At 48.0% G+C, this 17,925-nt stretch overlaps 1 protein-coding gene across 3 annotated transcripts in view; it reads right to left on the reverse strand.

Moving 5' to 3' along the window:
- Nucleotides 1–13,931: 13,931 nt before the first annotated feature.
- The window catches only part of CACNG3 (calcium voltage-gated channel auxiliary subunit gamma 3), a 65,244-nt gene continuing 61,250 nt past the window's right edge, over nucleotides 13,932–17,925 (reverse strand). For all 3 annotated transcript variants that reach the window (XM_074964540.1, XM_074964539.1, XM_074964542.1), the window contains one exon: nucleotides 13,932–15,467. In XM_074964540.1, the coding sequence (XP_074820641.1) occupies nucleotides 14,956–15,467 (512 nt within the window). In that variant the 3' untranslated portion in view covers nucleotides 13,932–14,955. The remainder of the gene's footprint in view (nucleotides 15,468–17,925) is intronic.

The raw sequence follows: 17,925 nt of genomic DNA on the forward strand, positions 1-17,925 counted from the left end.
TGGCTCCTCGCTGATCCGAGGCAAAATTAGAATCTAGTTTGAGTCGGTGCAGAGCTTCAAATCAGTGAGAGTCACTGGGGAAAAGGGGGCTCAAACACCAAGGTGCCAGGAGAAATGCTACTTAGCTATACATGGAACCGCAAGGGCTATCTGTCTCCGCTCACAGCGGACTTTTTTTAAAACTAACACTGCCCGCCTGTGTAGTCACAGATGAACCCCCACAAACTAGCTGTCCTTGGGGATGCAGATAGAATCGCTGCTCTGCTCCAGGTGACAACGGTCTGCCACTCAGAAGCGCTGATCTTCATTCCCTGGCCTCAATTATATGATATCAGTCAGAGCTGCAAACAGGTTAGACTCTCTTGCACCATTGCCAGCAATCCCGCGTCAAGCCTCAGAAAATAATGAGATTGGCTTAAAACCCCTGAAGGGTTTTTAAAATAATAAATGTTTGTTTCTTTCGTTTTGCCTCCTGGTTTCTGAGCCCTTGGGGTTCACTTCTTTCAGGTTTTTAAGCTTTTCTCAGCACACACAAGGGGTAGCAATGTCCTTTTTAAAAAATTAGAGAGCTGAGAGCTCATCTAGTCACTTGACTCCAGCAGCTGGGGCTTTAAGAGAAAACACCAAGTCTTGTGAGATGTGCGATAAAAATCACAAGAACTGGCAATATCACTTCTCTCACATAGTAGCTGCCTGTTCCACTCCATGCCTGCATGGCTCTGCCTGCCAAATGTTTGCTTGGTTTCCACTCCCTACCTCTCCAGGCAAGCCTAGCTCCACTGAAACCAAAGCTAGTGGTGACCTTGTGTGGCAGGGAACTGAGAGTGGATTTAAAGGATCTGCGCCAGCTGTGATCCTTTAATCAATCATCCATGCCCATAGGAGAGGACATTCCCAAGGGCCAGGTTGGATTTTTAGGCGGGTTTCATGTATTTTGCACAAGGGAGAAGACCATCTGACAGGAAGAAGAAAGCACCATCTCCTATCAGGCACATGTGGTAGTAAGGCTGTGAGAAAGGCTACGTTTTTAGTTAGAACCACTGTAACCAGGAACTTCTGGCAACCCTTCTTCAGACAACGGGTAATAAATATGGGAGGAAGACCAGGAAAGCATAGGAACCAATTCCAGGGGTAACTATGTTTGCTTGTGGAAAAGGAAGAAATAGACGGACATGCAGAAAAAACAGGAAGGTGGGATAACAGATGCTAAGTAAAACTGGACTTTGTGGTCTGTTCCTGTTCCTAACATAGCTACCGTGTATATATGTACTTATTACTTACCCAGCTGTTGAAAACAGATCGAGGGGATTCCTGTTAACGTTTGCTTCTTCGGTGCAGTTCATAATAAAGCACCTCTGATCCCAACCAAAACAATCTGCAGAAAATTTTGTTAAGCCCTTACATCAAATCCTTTGTGTTTGATCATACGAGTCTAGAAGTGTGGAGCACGCATTTATGAATTGCTATTTTAAATGAAGCAACTCAAACATGCCACTTCCTAAGCTATCCGCCTAAAGAAAACGAACCTGTCTCTATTCATAGCCAGCTTCGGTAAAAAGATATTCGCAAATCACTAATAGTGACAGTTTATTCTAAAGTGCTTGAGGGGAAAAAACACCAAGTATCTTATATCAAGCTGTGCATAATTCAGTTTTAATTGCCAAGGACTTTTAATATGAATACTTGTCACTTTGAGGAGATGGGTATTTTTAATGGATTTTAACAGAAATATTAACAGAAATTATTAGTATGAACAGTTGGTTCAAACATCACATGTATAAACTATAGAGCTGAGAAAGACCAGTTATCCAAATTTATTATTGAGGCAAATAGCTTACTACTTTTTTAAAAAAAGGATTAGACAATTGTGTTAAAAAAGAACAGTATCTGGAGTTCATAGAATCATAGAATATCAGGGTTGGAAGAGACCTAGTCCAACTCCCTGCTCAAAGCAGGACCAACCCCAACTAAGGCCTGGTCTACACTGTGGGAGGGGAGGGACTCGATCTAAGTTAACTCAACTTCAGCTACGTGAATAATGTAGCTGAAGTCAACATACTTAGATCTACTTACTGTGGTGTCTTCACTGCAGTAAGTTCGACTCCGCCTGTGCCTCTCGCCCTGGTGGAGTACCTGAGTCGATGGGAGAGCGCTCGGCAGTCGATTTATCGCGTCTAAACTAGACCCCCCCCCGCTGGATCGATCGCTGCCCGTCGATCCAGCGGGTAATGTAGACAAGCCCTTAATCATCCCAGCCAGGGCTTTGTCAAGCAGGGCCTTAAAAGCTCTAAGGATGGAGATTCCACCACCTCCCTAGGTAACCTATTCCAGGGCTTTTCCACCCTCCCAGTGAAATAGTGTTTCCTAATATCCAACCTAGACCTCCCCCACTGCAACTTGAGACCATCGTTCCTTGTTCTGTCATCTGCCACCACTGAGAACAGCCAAGCTCCAGCCCTCTTTGGAAGCCCCCTTCAGGTAGTTGAAGGCTGCTCTCAAATCCCCCCTCACTCTTCTCTTCTGCAGACTAAATAATCCCAGTTCCCTCAGCCTCTCCTCATAAGTCATGTGCCCCAGTCCCCTAACCATTTTCATTGCCCTCTGCTGGACTCTCTCCAGTTTGTCCACATCCTTTCTGTAATGGGGGGGGGGGGGGCCAAAACTGGACACAATACTCCAGGTGTGGCCTCACCAATGCCGAATAGAGGGGAATAATCACTTCCCTCCATCTGCTGGCAATGCTCCTACTAATACAACCCAATATGCCGTTAGCCTTCTTGGCAACGGGGGCACACTGCTGACTCATATCCAGCTTCTCGTCCACTGTAATCCCCAGGTCCTTTTCTGCAGAACTGCTGCTTAGCCATTCGGTCCCTAGTCTGTAGCGGTGCATGGGATTCTTCTGTCCTAAGTGCAGGACTCTGCACTTGTCCTTGTTGAACCAACAGATTGTTGAACCTCATCAGATTGAGTTACACAAGCCCAGATGAAAATATAAAGAATATTAATTCCCATGCTTTAGGGCACCAGCTGAGCCTTAGCTAAGGTCAGGAAGAAATTGTTGCACCCATAGTAAAGTATCACTAATTTAGGCCTCAAATCTTGCAAGCCGCTGATGATTTACACCTTGCTCTGCATTTTGTGCCATTGGTTACAATCAAGTGACAGGATACCAGACTAGATGGAGCACTGATATGTTCTGATGTGGTAGGCTCCTGTTTCTTATTTAATTTGTTTTGGGTGCAATTGGGTTAATTTAAAAATCAACCCCCATTCTAAGCAAGCAGACACCCCAAGCAAAACAATAAAAAATCCCCCTGATTAGATTTTTGAATCAGAATATACAGCATTGATGCCCTCCTTTTCCTGAGTGAGGAGCCTGGCTGCAATGTCTGAAATAGCCAGTGAATCACTCAGAGCTCTACTTTGCTTTTCAGAAATGTATCAACGAAAATGTCTCCCTGCTTTAAATGCAAAATATGTATAAAAATCATGGAGGAAAAGATGTTTTTTGCTGCTTTCATTTGTTTTGGCAAACTCATCAGGAAGAAGATACAAAGGTTATGGCAGTTTGGTGCTTGGCTTTAACTTTATTGAGGAACAGCTGGAACAAGAATTCCATCAGGGTATTAGAATTCCTAGCAGATAAAATTGTAACAGGGACTGTCGCCTTTGAAATGAACAAAACTAAAGCAGGAGTGAATATTGAATGAAGGGTTCAGTGTGGCTTTCAACCTGCAGCATATCAAAGTTTCTATGATCAAAGTCTCTCATGATTTACTTAAAAGAGGTTCTCTAAGTGCATTGATCCTGTCAGTGAGCTGATGAGATTTTGGGATATTGTAGGCTAGGCAGTTTTGTAAGACTATGTGAGGAACTGGGCTGGATTTGCTGGCAGGGTCATAATTTAGTTCAGCTTTTCCCTATTTTACATTCCACTCTTGCTAGCCGAGGTAACAGTGACTCTTCATATGCTGAAGTTCTGTGTGCTCACTGCATGGCTTCCAGTGTGGCACCAGGGGTCTTTTCCAGGCAGAGTCTGTGACATAGAGCCAGTTTTGAGCAGGATGGGCATCTCCTGGATCCCAGCACCATCCGGCTTCTCGCAAATGGTAACCTGACTGACCTGGAGTCTTGAATGGCCTGCAATGAGCTGGGCCTTCATGTAAAGCAGAACAGTGTCTGATTGCAGGCTGCACTGATCTACAAAAGAGAGCTCATGAAGCTCATAGTGGAGAACAATAAGCACTCTCCCTTTAACAAGACAGCGGAGTCCTGTGACTGCCTATTGGGGGAGCAGCTGACTGGGAACCATCAGCTTCTGCCCATGGCTAAAGGACATAGCAGCACGATCATATTGCTCTGAGCAGTGTCCTCCCTCCCATTTCAGTTTGGCCTCTGGTACGACCCTTTGGGCAATATACCATGTCCAGTGCCAGTACTCGTGTGGGAGCTTTATCTGCACTCTTAGTGAGGACGTATGTGTATAAAGCATGCCCAGTTGAACAGTTGAAGGACATGAACATAAAGTGGGACAAAATAATGCTTTGTTTTGAAAAATCTTCTTTTGAGTCACTTGAATCAGCCTCTGTCCACAGGCTCCCGGAGGAAGGGGGCACACAGCTGCCGAACGCAGTTGGGCCGGTTGTGTGATCATGGTTGATGAACAGGCAGCTGCACCCCAGAGACCCACTCTAGGAGTGAGTGGTAGGGCCACAGAAGAGTGAGCTCAAGAGCGACTAAAAGGAGTCCAGAACACAGCTTGCCCGGTAACTGTGACACCTTCCGAAAGGTTTGGAGCTTTTTTCAAAGCTTGTCTAAACTTACCCAAACTTCATTGGTCAGGAAGCTGGGTGGAAATCTGGGGCGAACAGGATACTTGTGTGTGTGTGTGTGTGTGTGTGTGTGCGTGCGTGCGTGCATGGGCACACACATGTGTATGTCTGTGTCTGTGCGTGTGCAAGATTTCCAGTATTTGAGTTCCTGGAACTGCTTTGAGGGGTGGTTATATTTTTCATGGAAGAGGGTCATTTTGCCCCATCCCTCCGCCTTACATGGGCCAAGTGTGTCAAACACCTCAGCAGTCTCATGCTGTGATCATTATGGCAACTCCATGTCTGAGGGCTTGTCTTCACTACGGAGCTGAATCGGCACTGCTGCAATCGATGTAATTTAGTACCGTACTTTAGGTCAACTTCCCCTGGCAGTGAAGCTCACAATGGCGCCCAGTTGTGGCTATCCCAAATGAAGGACCTTTTAGTCTAGCACAAGGGTTTCCACTCCCACTCTTGACTTCAGCCTCTGTGTAACCAGCCTCTTCCACAGGCCATTCCTGTCCCTTGGAAATTCCCTTGTCATAAAACCCACTCCCATTACAGACTCTCAAAGGCTGAAGAAAATTTTTTTCGTAAGCAGTTTATATTTAAGCATAATGACTTTCCTTGTGCAAAATTGTGGATTTATAATTGATAAGGATTGAATTTTAAATATTTGTCAAGGGCATGTGGAGCTAAGATCGGTGTCTGTGTAAACTGAAATAAATAAATAATGTAAGAGTTCCTTAGGTGTTACATAACCAACCACCCAATGCAAGAAGTTGTGCAACACCTCTGTCCTCAGACGGATATTACACGGCAGGTAAATTAAGATGCTTCCTTCTTCTGTGTCTTTTTTCACTGTAAGTCTTTTCACTCCTTTGTTTTTAAATATTTCCCCAAGATCTAATTGCTACACTTCTTCAACTGTTTTTAATACATGCAATCAGTGACTACTGCAATTAAGAGGCCTAATTAGCATCTGAATAGTTCTTCTTACACAAAAAAATCATTGCAATGGTAGCAAATAAACCTTAATGAAGACAAAAAAATCTTTACACAGTCTAAAGCCACTTGTAATCATGATCTTTTATTGTAAAAACTTCCCTCTCTTTAGATTGTTTGAATAGCTCTTCGAGGGACTCTTCTGTATGCAACGCTAACAATGAACTGCTAACCAGTGCTCTCTGAACATAGCAACGCTCAACAGCCTAAGTAAAATACATCCTTAGAATCAGATTCTTATGGAGCTGGTTGCAGATAAAAAACATTGTCCTGTTCTCCCAACCGTCTGGGCTCTACACCAAAGGATAATTGTGCTCTGTAGATGCCAAGAATGGGTTTGAATTTTCAAATCAGTCAAGTGGGACACAGGTGCATGAGTGGCAATTCATGTGGATTTCTCACTGGGGGGGCAGTTTGTTGACTCTTCATCCAACTCTTATGTGCACAAGTTTCCTTTGCCACGTCGGTGAGCCAGGATTTCACCCCAGATCTGAAATCCAGGCTATGGAGATGGAATGGGTGTGAATTAACCAGGAAAAAGGAAGGTCTGCTCTTAAAAAGATCCTGAGATACCACAGAGAGAGTGAGAGAAGCATAGCAAAAGTCACGCGGGGCTGGAGAGGTTGGGGAACAACTCAAAGCTGAATGTGTCCACTTGGCTAACTGATGCCTAGAGAGGCACAGGAGACAATTTCTGCATGAGTCTGAAGGCTGTGAGCAGCAAGCAGAGTAATTCTGTCGTGTGGAACACAGGGGTCACCAGAGGGAATTAAAGAAAGGAAAAATTAGGTTCAATATCAGGGGAAATTTGCTGGGAACAAACCCTGTGAGGAGCAGCACAGTCTCCCAGGGGAAGGGCGGAGGCTCATTTGCTGGAGACGTTGAAAGCTAACCCTGGACAGGACATTACAAAATGCAAAGTAGGGACCAGAGAGTGGAACCAGCTGGCCTCATCAGATTTTCCATCTTTTGTTTCCGTGAGCTGCTGAACAAAACCACACAAGCATTCTGCAACACTTGGGGTGCTAACAGGGAGAAATCTGACTGGACAAGTCGAATAACCAGAGCTGTCGTCACATGATTAATTGAGTCCATCCCCTCAGAACAACCTAAAAGGTGAGGAGTTGGGAAAGAGACATGCCTGCTTCTGTTTCAAGTCCTAGCCTTTCTAGCACCCCCACACTTCTGTCTTGTGAGCAAGCGGCTTAGGGACCAGTTCCTAAGGCTGGAAATGAGCAGTGTCTTCTGGTGTCCTGTACACCAATGAGAAGGGGCTGTGGTTAGTCTAGGAGAAGAGTTTAGCCTTTAGACAATAACATCAATTGGCAAGAGCCCCAGCTGGTGTACATTGACTTCAGCAGAGGGAGGATAATGCTGGGGATCTGGCCTTTTGTTTCTAGCTAGACTAGGAGTATGCAAGGGAGGAAATGCAAGGGATTTTTCCCTGGAAAAATCATGGAGCAGGTCCTCAAAGAATCAATCCTGAAGCACTTACATGAGAGGAAAGTGATCAGGAACAGTCAGCATGGGTTCACCAAGGGAAGGTCATGCCTGACTAATCTAATCGCCTTTTATGATGAGATTACTGGTTCTGTGGATGAAGGGAAAGCAGTGGATGTATTGTTTCTTGACTTTAGCAAAGCTTTTGACACGGTCTCCCACAGTATTCTTGTCAGCAAGTTAAGGAAGTATGGGCTGGATGAATGCACTATAAGGTGGGTAGAAAGCTGGCTAGATTGTCGGGCTTAACGGGTAGTGATCAATGGCTCCATGTCTAGTTGGCAGCCGGTGTCAAGTGGTGTGCCCCAGGGGTCGGTCCTGGGGCCGGTTTTGTTCAATATCTTCATAAATGATCTGGAGGATGGTGTGGATTGCACTCTCAGCAAATTTGCGGATGATACTAAACTGGGAGGAGTGGTAGATACGCTGGAGGGGAGGGATAGGATACAGAAGGACCTAGACAAATTGGAGGATTGGGCCAAAAGAAATCTGATGAGGTTCAATAAGGATAAGTGCAGGGTCCTGCACTTAGGATGGAAGAATCCAATGCACCGCTACAGACTAGGGACCGAATGGCTAGGCAGCAGTTCTGCGGAAAAGGACCTAGGGGTGACAGTGGACGAGAAGCTGGATATGAGTCAACAGTGTGCCCTTGTTGCCAAGAAGGCCAATGGCATTTTGGGATGTATAAGTAGGGGCATAGCGAGCAGATCGAGGGACGTGATCGTTCCCCTCTATTCGACACTGGTGAGGCCTCATCTGGAGTACTGTGTCCAGTTTTGGGCCCCACACTACAAGAAGGATGTGGATAAATTGGAGAGAGTCCAGCGAAGGGCAACAAAAATGATTAGGGGTCTAGAGCACATGACTTATGAAGAGAGGCTGAGGGAGCTGGGATTGTTTAGTCTGCAGAAGAGAAGAATGAGGGGGGATTTGATAGCTGCTTTCAACTACCTGAAAGGGGGTTCCAAAGAGGATGGCTCTAGACTGTTCTCAATGGTAGCAGATGACAGAACGAGGAGTAATGGTCTCAAGTTGCAATGGGGGAGGTTTAGATTGGATATTAGGAAAAACTTTTTCACTAAGAGGGTGGTGAAACACTGGAATGCGTTACCTAGGGAGGTGGTAGAATCTCCTTCCTTAGAGGTTTTTAAGGTCAGGCTTGACAAAGCCCTGGCTGGGATGATTTAACTGGGAATTGGTCCTGCTTCAAGCAGGGGGTTGGACTAGATGACCTTCTGGGGTCCCTTCCAACCCTGATATTCTATGATTCTATGATAAGTGTCCTGTAAATGCACATTCTTAATTTGGCTGTGAGGTACTGACAGAGATTACAAAGGACACGCAAGCCAGACATCACATCAGATCCATTTTCCTGTGGTCCGCAGCCCCTAAGGGGGTCCACAGACCGTCTAAGATGTCCAAAGGAGTCTGCACCTTGATTCAAAATTTTCTAGGGGTCTGCAAATGAAAAAAGGTTGAAAACCAATGTTCTAATGTTAACAAAGCAGGAAAGTAAATGGAACAGTTCCTCTTCCTCCATGTTATCTGTGATTAATAGAATAATAGAAATTTAGGGCTGGAAGGGACCTCAAGAAGTCATCGGGTCCAACCCCTGGGGCTGCAACAGGACCTAGTCAACCTAGACCATCCCTGACAGGTGTTTGTCTGACCTGTTTTTAAAAATCCTCCAATGATGGGGATTTTACAACCTGCCTTGGAAGCCTATTCCAAAGCTTACCTAGGCTTGTAATTAGAAGAAGTTTTTCCTAATAGCTAACCTAACTCCCCCTTGCTTCTGATTAAGCCCTTTATTTGTTGTCCTACTCTCAGTGGACATGGAGAACAACTGATCGCTGTCTTCTCTAAAACAGCCCTTAAGATATTTGACAACTGTTATCAGGTCCCCAGCATAGTCTTCTTTGCTCAAGACTAAACATGGCCAGTTTTTTTTAAACTTTCCTCACAGATCAGGTTTTCTAAACCTTTTCTCATTTTTGTTGCTTTCCTCTGGACTCTTTCCAATTTGTCCACATCGCACCTAAAATGTGGCATCCAGATTTGGACACAGTACTCCACTGCTGAGCAGCGCGGGACAACTACCTCCCGTGTCTTACAGATGACCCTCCTGTTAATACTCCCCAGAATTCTATTGACAACATTCCATCTGTGATCCACAATCTCCAAGCTGCCTAATCAAGCCCTGTAGACCCCCCAGACAAAGTCTCTCCAGCAGGCCTACCGTGCTTGTGAGAAGGTTAAATGAGATTTCAGTTAAGTGACATGACAAACTGTGAGGCCAGCTGCTTGGAAACTGCTTCCATCAGGGGAGCTCTGCTCCAGTGAGACAAGGTGGCTGATCATTTCGAACGCATTCTCTGGCTACATACACATGCCCTGTCATTTAACAACTAAATTTTTTTTTGTCAGTCCTCGCCTTCCTGTAGCTTGTCACATTGTGCAGGCAGCCAGCACTTCCCTTCAAAGGCAGCTCAGAGGAGGCCCTCTCTAATGCTGACTTCTAAGCCCAGCAATGTGTCAAATGCAGCGGATAAAGTGAAGCCAGGAAAATTGGTCCCTGCTGATTTTGCAATTGCATACAAACGTGGCATTTCCTCTGCAAAGGAACCAGGCCAGGAGTGCCTGGGGGTATTCAGTCCCCTACCCTGCCCCTGGACAGACTGGATGTCCCAGGGCCGCCCTGACCTGGCACCTTTTAGGAAAAAAATGGCGTTTTGGCCTGACCTTAGAGCAGGCAATGCCCTGTTCTAGGTCTGCTTTGTAGCTGTTCGAGCTGGGTAAAGCATCTGCATGCTGACACCTAGGGCCAGATCATCAGTGGCAAGGAGCCATGCTTTTTTCGCAGCATACATTTATGCCCATGCTATAAAGCCAAAGGAAACCCGCACAGCTGCAATCGGTCCTCTGCCATGCATCGTCCTTGGCAGGTAAATGGACATCGCTCAGTGGCTGAGTTCACCAGCAATGAAAATCAAGGCATTCCTTCTGCCATCAGATGGAATGAGCAAGCATAGGCACCATGGCCTCTGCTGCCAGGGGACCATGAACTGGAGACGGAGGAATCCAGACAGGCCAGAACAGCGAGAGCAGCGGCCGGGTATATGCTGGGGCTTCAGACTCTGCATTTGGCCACTTTGGGTTAAAGGAGCAAACTTGTGTGCAGTGATTGAGTCGTTCACCCTACGTATATTTCTGTGGTGGGCAGATGGGGGTTGCTTGCTGGGGCAGTGATGGGTAGGGGAAAGATGTTCATTACCTATATCCTGACTAAATGCCCCAAAGTTGGAGCCGGAGGAGCAGGTGACAGGTGTTCAGCATGAGAGGGAGCAATGCTGGGCTGGGGAGACTCCTGGTCTAAACAGGTCCCTATCCTGTTGCTTTCCTGAGTCTCCACAGCAGTGATTCCAGTGGTCACCACAGGGGATTGGCAGCTCTGCCACTGACTTGCTGAGTGACCTTGGCAAGTCACTTACCCTTCCCATGCCTCAGTGGAAGCTAGGTGTGATACCTGTCTCACAAGGGGCTGGGGGACTTTTACAGTTAAAGCTTGGGGCACACTTTGAGAGCCTCAGGCTCTGTCTACACTTCCAGCAGCGCATAGAGTGCAGGGATGATTGGTGTAGCTACACTGGGCAGGGAAAGGCTCCGGCAGCGGGGAGGCAGTGGGGAAAGGCTCCGGCAGTGCCCGAGGGTGCAAGCCTTTCACTGTGGCCAGGAGAGGCTCTGGCAGCAGGACACTACACTGCTAACAATAGCAGCGTTTCGAGGTGGCACTGCTCGGGGCAGCAGAGTGCTGCATAGGGCATGTACCCTGAAGGTTCAGGCATGGAGAGTACTCTCTACTCTATCCACCCAAACCGGGTCTGTCTCCACTGCTATTTATATCTGGGCTAGCTAGGCAGGTGGTGTCTGGACTATACATGCCACCGGTATGTGTAGACGTAGCTGTAGATGAAAAGCATTAGGCATGAATTATTATGATTTTGTTAATAGGCTCCCAGAGCCATGTGCTTGGCTTACACACATCAAATTCTTATTGGGGATGTCTCCGTCCGCATTTCAACTCCGATTTGCAGGAACACCAGCCCGCCTCACACTGGCTCTAGGTCAGATCCAGAGCTGGAAGATGCCTGCTTTCTGGATGCAGCCCAGGAGTCCCGGGACATTTAGAATGATTTTCAATAGCAAATCATTTCCATACAATTCGAGCTGATGATGGCCTGCAGAGAACACAGTGACATTCACTAAATGAATAATTCATCCCAGCTCAGCCTAGTAGTGACCGCAAGAGCCATGGGACTGAAAGTCTGGGGGAACAGCCAGTTTACTTAGGCATGGCTTCCCCATAATCAGCTGGCCAACCTCTCTGCCAGCTGGAGGAGGACAATGGCAAAGGGAGGCTAGATTCTCAGGCCAGAAGAGACCATTGTGATCATCTAGTCTGACCTCCTGAATAGTACAGGCATGGAACATCCTCAAAATAATCCCTAGAGCAGATCTGTTAGAAAACCTGCCAATCTTGATTTAAAAATTGTCAGTGATGGAGAATCCAGCACGACCCCCTGGTAAATTGTTTCAATGCTGAATTACTCTCACTGTTAAAAACGTATACCTTTTTTCCAGTCTGAATTTGTCTAGCTTCAGCTTCCAGCCATTGGGTCATGTTAGACCTTTCCCTGGTAGATGGAAGCCCATAAATCAATATTTGTTCCTCATGGAGGTACTTGTAATCACATCACTCCTTAACCTTTTCTTTCAGTTAAGTAGACTGAGCTCCTGGAGTCTCTCACTATTAGGCATGCTTTCCAGTCCTTTAGTCAGTCTTGTGCCTCTTCTCTGAACACTCACCTATTTATCCTCTTTCATTGTTAACACCAGAACGGGCCACAGGATTCCAGCAACAGTCACACCAGGGCTCAATATAACGGTAAAATAACCTCTCTACTCCTACTCGAGATTCCCCTGTTTCTGCATCTCAGGATCGCATTAGCTCTTTTGGGCACAGCATTACGCTGGGAGCTCACGTTGAGCTATCAACTCCCTGCGCCCTTCCTTCCCCCCCCCCCCCCCCAGACCCCAGTCATTTTCCGAGTCACTGCTTTCTGGGACAGAGCCCCTCCATCCTGGAAGTATGGCTGCAGTCTTCATTCCTAGATGTCTACGTTTACAGTTAGCTGTATTAAAATGCATATTGTTTGCTTGTGTCCAGCTTACCAAGTGATCCAGGTTGCTGGTATCAGTGACCTGTCCTCTTTATTATTTACCACTCCCCGCATCTTTGCGTCATCTGCAAACTTTATTAGTAATGATTTTATGTTTCCTTCCCACTCACTGATAAAAATGTTAAATAGAACAGAGCCATCCAGGATCCCTCTGGAAACACAACCATGGAGTGATCATTCCCCGTTTACAGTTACATTTTGAGACCTATCAATTAGGCAGCTTTTAATCTGTTTAATGTGTGCCGTGTTAATTTTAGATCATTCTAGTTTTTTAATCAAACTGTCATGCGATACCAAGTCAAACCCCTTACGGATGTCTAAGTATGTTATGTCAACACTATTACCTTTATCAACCAAATTTGTAATCTCCTCATAAAAAGGGCGGGGGCTCCCTAGGATGGAATGGAGGGGGATGCCCTGAGATCACCTGATGGCATAGAGAGAACTCATGCTTTGTGTGAGTACAGAGAGCCCCAGCACTCACGCCAAGGGTCAGACAAGCACAGCTGCACAGAAGCAGCCATGCCAGGGTAGTGTATCTATTTCGTGTACAGTGCTTCTTCAGCCACTGAGAGGAGCCAGGAGCAAATGGTCAGACGCTATGCCTGACAGGGATTTGCTAAAGAAATACCTCAGTGTGCAGTTCTTCACTCCTTCCGAATAAATCTTACTTCCCTATCGTGGCTTCTGCTCCATAGGACACTCAAAGCACGCTGTAGACTGTGTATGTACAGAGTTTGTTACACCCATCACTGAAATGCAGCCACCTCTTTGGCAGCAGAAGGCAGCTGTTTAACAGTGCATGGCACACTGCAGAACAGCGCAGAGCAAGATGTGATCGTTTAATTGTAACTGCAGGGGAACATAAGGAGGCGGCATGTGATGGAGTTTGGCCAGGTTGCCATGATTAAAATCCCTTCTTTTGTCAAAAAGGGTCTTGGGCTCTTTCCTGATGAGAAAAGGTCACCACCTCAGATTTAACCCTCGTGTGAAGTACAGCACCTGCAGCCGCACAGCTGGGCCCCGGCCCCAGGCAGGAAGCCACCTGCTGATAGGTATTAGCTCACCAACACCGCCTATGCAGTGGGCTCACTTCCAAGCCCTGAGCAGGCTTAGCACCGGGCTTAGCTTGGAAGAGCTGAGGGTGCACATCCTGGGGTGGCAAAGCTGACTTACCTGCTGCTGAGCAGTGTTTCTGCATCACAGAACACGCCTGGTCCTTTGCTTTCCTGTGCTGCACCTTGTCGGAGTGCGGATAGGAAAGTATGAGGCTGTATTGTAACGTGCTTTGTTTGACACATTTCACCGTGTCCCAGCTGTTCATAGCAGCGTGAGAGTGACTTGCTCATTTAGCCAAGTAAGTGATTCGCCAAACTTTTATTGTTACTTTTCTCTTTAATCTCCCAGTCAATTGAAACATTCTTCATTACAGACTCATACACCAGTGACACGCAGATCACTGCCAGAGGCTCAGATGCAAACCCAGCTTCTAAAATAAGACTAGGCCAAACATCCCCTCCTTAATTGTGCCCACACATTCACTTGTGTGTGTGTGTGTTAATTTCAGGGAGCTATTTCTTTCAGTTTAGCATCAGCGGGTAATCAAATGCAGTCTCGTTGCTACTAGTCATTGGAGGGAATCTGCTTCTTAGTCCATTTACATGATCTAAATGGAACACACTCTGCCTCCCCTATGCCCCCCTCCCCCCCAAGCCCTTCCAAAACCACAGAAAATTACGGAAAGGATGTTTCTTCCAACCCAACATGAAGAAATTGGATTCCAAGCTATTTAATGCATGCACGAAATGCCAGAAGGAAACCCAGACCCAAGCGCTCCATCCATTACAACAAGGCAAAATATTTTAACCACATGAGCGCTCATTACATTAGCCGACTCAGAGCTTCATACCCCGAACTTCTAGGCAATTTCGCATAAATGTAACTATCGGGTTAATGGTTCTCACAGACAAGGCTGTCTCCAATGTTACCATTGGGACATACAGTGAAGGTAGCACTATGATCGTTATGATCAACATGAACAATGGTGACTTTGAGAAGTCGCTGTCCCAGAGGCCACTCAAAACCACCCTGCCAATCCTCAGGGGCCTTGCTCCCAGCAAGTCACAGCAAAGCCAATGTCCCTTTCCAGCCACAGAAGGAAAAGGGGTGGGATTCCGGGACCCAAACACAGTTCAACCATAAACACAGTGGCCTGGCCTGGCAAGTGGCATTTAAAGGGTGGGGTGGGGCTGAGAGCCATTTGGGTTTGTTCTTTAAAAATGGAGCTTCACTGGTAACACCATCACAAGGATCATGTCATGCAGCCAGACAAAACGCCTTCCTCTACTTCCCTGGTTGGCACAGCGCCTGAGGCAACGTGAGGAGGAGCTGGCTCAGACTGGTGTGGTTCGTCTGTTGGCTGGGTTGTTGTGCAATGACTCCTTGAACTCTTTGGGGATGGAGTTATGGACCTGTAAAAAAGTGTGATCCCGCTCCGAGTTGAGCAGTGTCCCTATGGTCACCTTGGAAGGATCCCTGGAGAGGGTGAACATGGAGATGTCGGTGGAGGGGATGGTGCTGAACCCTTTGCTGACCGGAGACAGATCCCTGGACCTGGGCTCCGTGGAGCGGGAGCTGGATCGCCTGCGGAACCGGTACCGGTAGGTGGGGAGGCGAGAGAAGGCCGACTTCTTCAGGAGCTCGGAGTGGGACTTGGCACGGATCTGGCGGTGCTTCTCGATGTACATGTGCACAGCGATCACCCCCACCATCTCGGCGATGATGAAGGACAAGGCGCCAAAGTAAAAGGACCAGCCGTACGAGTAGCTCTTCTTGGAGTCGCTCTGCCCCGGGTCCCCAGCGTTGGCAGAGATATACACTATAATCCCGATTATGTTACTGAGACCTGAGAGAGAGACAGAGAAGGAAGGATGGGTCGCTGGGCTAATAGAACATCTCTAACCCATTCAGAGCAGGTCAGAGGCTCAGAACGTTTTCGACGACGTGTATTTCCGACAAAGCCAAAACGTTTTGTGGAGACGTAGCAGTTTTAACAGGTTTTCGACGGGAGGTTTCTGAGGTGCAGGCTCCCTGGTCACGTGACGAGATGGTGAGAGCGAGACGACACCCCAGCCGGACCGTTACTCTCCGGAAAGGGAGGTCTCGACACAACTCCATTTCGTGAAAGCGTCTGAGGTGGAATGAACACAAGTCTGGAAACCTCAAACGTTGTCACAAAATGGAATTGTCACGTGGACTCACCACTAGTCAGACAGTGGGTGAAAGCCTCGTTCATTCCGTCTTCTAGGGAGGGTGGCTGCCTCTGGGGCTGGAGCATTTCACAGCGTGGATGAACACCACAAACACCAAGCATGGAGGGGATGGTCAACTTCCCCTGCTCTTATGTTTATTTCTGGTCTCTGGTGTTCAGGCTCAGGCCTGTCCCAAATCCAGAAGACTGGGACTGGTGGCAGGTGTGTATGTTTATTTTCCTGTGCCTCAGGATTTCTTGATTCTGGCTAAGACCCTAAGAGTCAACGTCTGCTCCCTGGGGGCTGCCTCCTTGAGGGGAAGCAGGGAACCCTGGGAAGCTTGTGGGAGTTCCTTCTAGTGGGCCCGTTTTCCATAATAGGGGCCAGCCACAGGGCACGTTTACAGTGCAGCTGGGTGGGGGGGGTAGCACACGTGGGGGCTTGGGCTGGCTGCCCGAGAATGGACCTGCCTTGAACCCCTTAGTACATACTTGGGTAGCTAGCCCAAGTGCCACGTGTGCTGCCCTGGGCTATGCGGCTACGTTCAATGTTGCTAGCTCAAGCCGGGCTGGAACGTGTCCGCCTTCCTGAGCTGGGAAGCACATTCCCGGCTGCAGCATAGACCTGCACAAGAGAGCGGGGTCAGGGGGTGCACAAGGAACCCTTCCCAGTGAGCTGCCCTGAGCAGGGACAGCTAGCCCTGCATGCTGGGGGCTCGCGGCGGCATTGTGCCTCCTGCAGGTCACCACGGAGAGGTGCGACGCCGCGTGCTGACGCCAGATAGGCCCCCTCTGGCCCTCAGGGGGTTCCGACAACAGCATAAGCAGCACATGGAGTGAGGGACTTTTCTGAACCAAACCTCCAGCCTTCTGGGTCTCTAAGCTCATGTGTGTGTGTGTAACAATAATTACTCCTGTCCTTTTCATTGCTAGTAAGTCTGGCAGTTTCACAGGGGAGCTGAGCAATTTTTGCCTCCCCAGCAGAGTGGGCGCGGTACTGTCAGGTACTGGAGCGAGGCCGCACCGCTTGCCTTTGGATTGACCTAACGAATCGATTCGGTTCTGTCGGTTGGTTTCTCATCTACATCGCACGCGCCTGTCAGCCAAAGGAAGGAAACTGATTCGTCTCTTTGGGGGAAGAAACAAAACAAAACTTCCTCGACACTAAGATGTCGTCATCAAATAATCAGCTGAAGTGTCGGGAAACACCCAGAAATGAGTCACCCCAAGGACACGCTGTGCAAAAGAGCCTCGTTTGCCTCTGAAGATTTCAACTGCCCACCTGCCTGGTGCCCACATTTCCCAGCGCTCAGCAGTCACAGCGGGAGCTCAGCCCCCGGCCGCACCCGGTCCCGTGGTGACCCAGAGCTCCGCGCCCGGCCCCATGGTGACCCAGAGCTCAGCCCCCCAGCCGCGCCCGTGATGACCCTGAGCTCAGCCCCCAGCACACTGATCCCTTCTGAAAATCTGGCTGTTTTGGTGCCCAGCTGGGAGCTGAGCTCTTTGGAAATCTGGCCGGAGGGGATGTCCACTCTGCAAAGAAAGCCCTGGGGTGCAGAGTCTCAGAGCTCGGCTCAGCTGACTTGGGCTTGTGGGGCTTGGGCCGCAGGATTAAAACCAGCAGCATGCACGTTCCCACTCGGGCCTGCCGGAGCCCCGGGAGGAAGGGCTCTCGGAGCACTGGTTCCAGCCCATGTGGGAACACATACATGGCTATTTTTAGCCCCAGAGCATGAGCCTGAATCCATTGACTTGGACTCTGGGACTTGGTGCCGTGGGTTTCTCTTTGCAGCGTAGACTTACCCTGCGGGGGAGGGGGGCTAAGAGCTGTGGAAAATTTGGTCTGTGCTGTACCAACCAGCCTGAAAGATGAGGGAAGCCTCATGGGAAGAGTCCTAGAGACCTGCAGGGAGACTGAGATCCTTTGGGTATGTTTTTAAAGTCTGTTCTAGAGCGCTATGGATAGGTTAAAAAAACAGCCCCAGAGAGATGATCATTCACAGCTAAGTGTGATAAATGTATAGGGGAATTTCTACAGAACCCTATTTGATTGCTAAAGAACCCTATTGGTTTAATCTCCACCAGCTGCTTTAGGGCTTTTCCATAAGGGACA

This window comes from Natator depressus, chromosome 10 (assembly GCF_965152275.1).
Source record: "Natator depressus isolate rNatDep1 chromosome 10, rNatDep2.hap1, whole genome shotgun sequence".
NCBI lineage: Eukaryota > Metazoa > Chordata > Testudines > Cheloniidae > Natator > Natator depressus.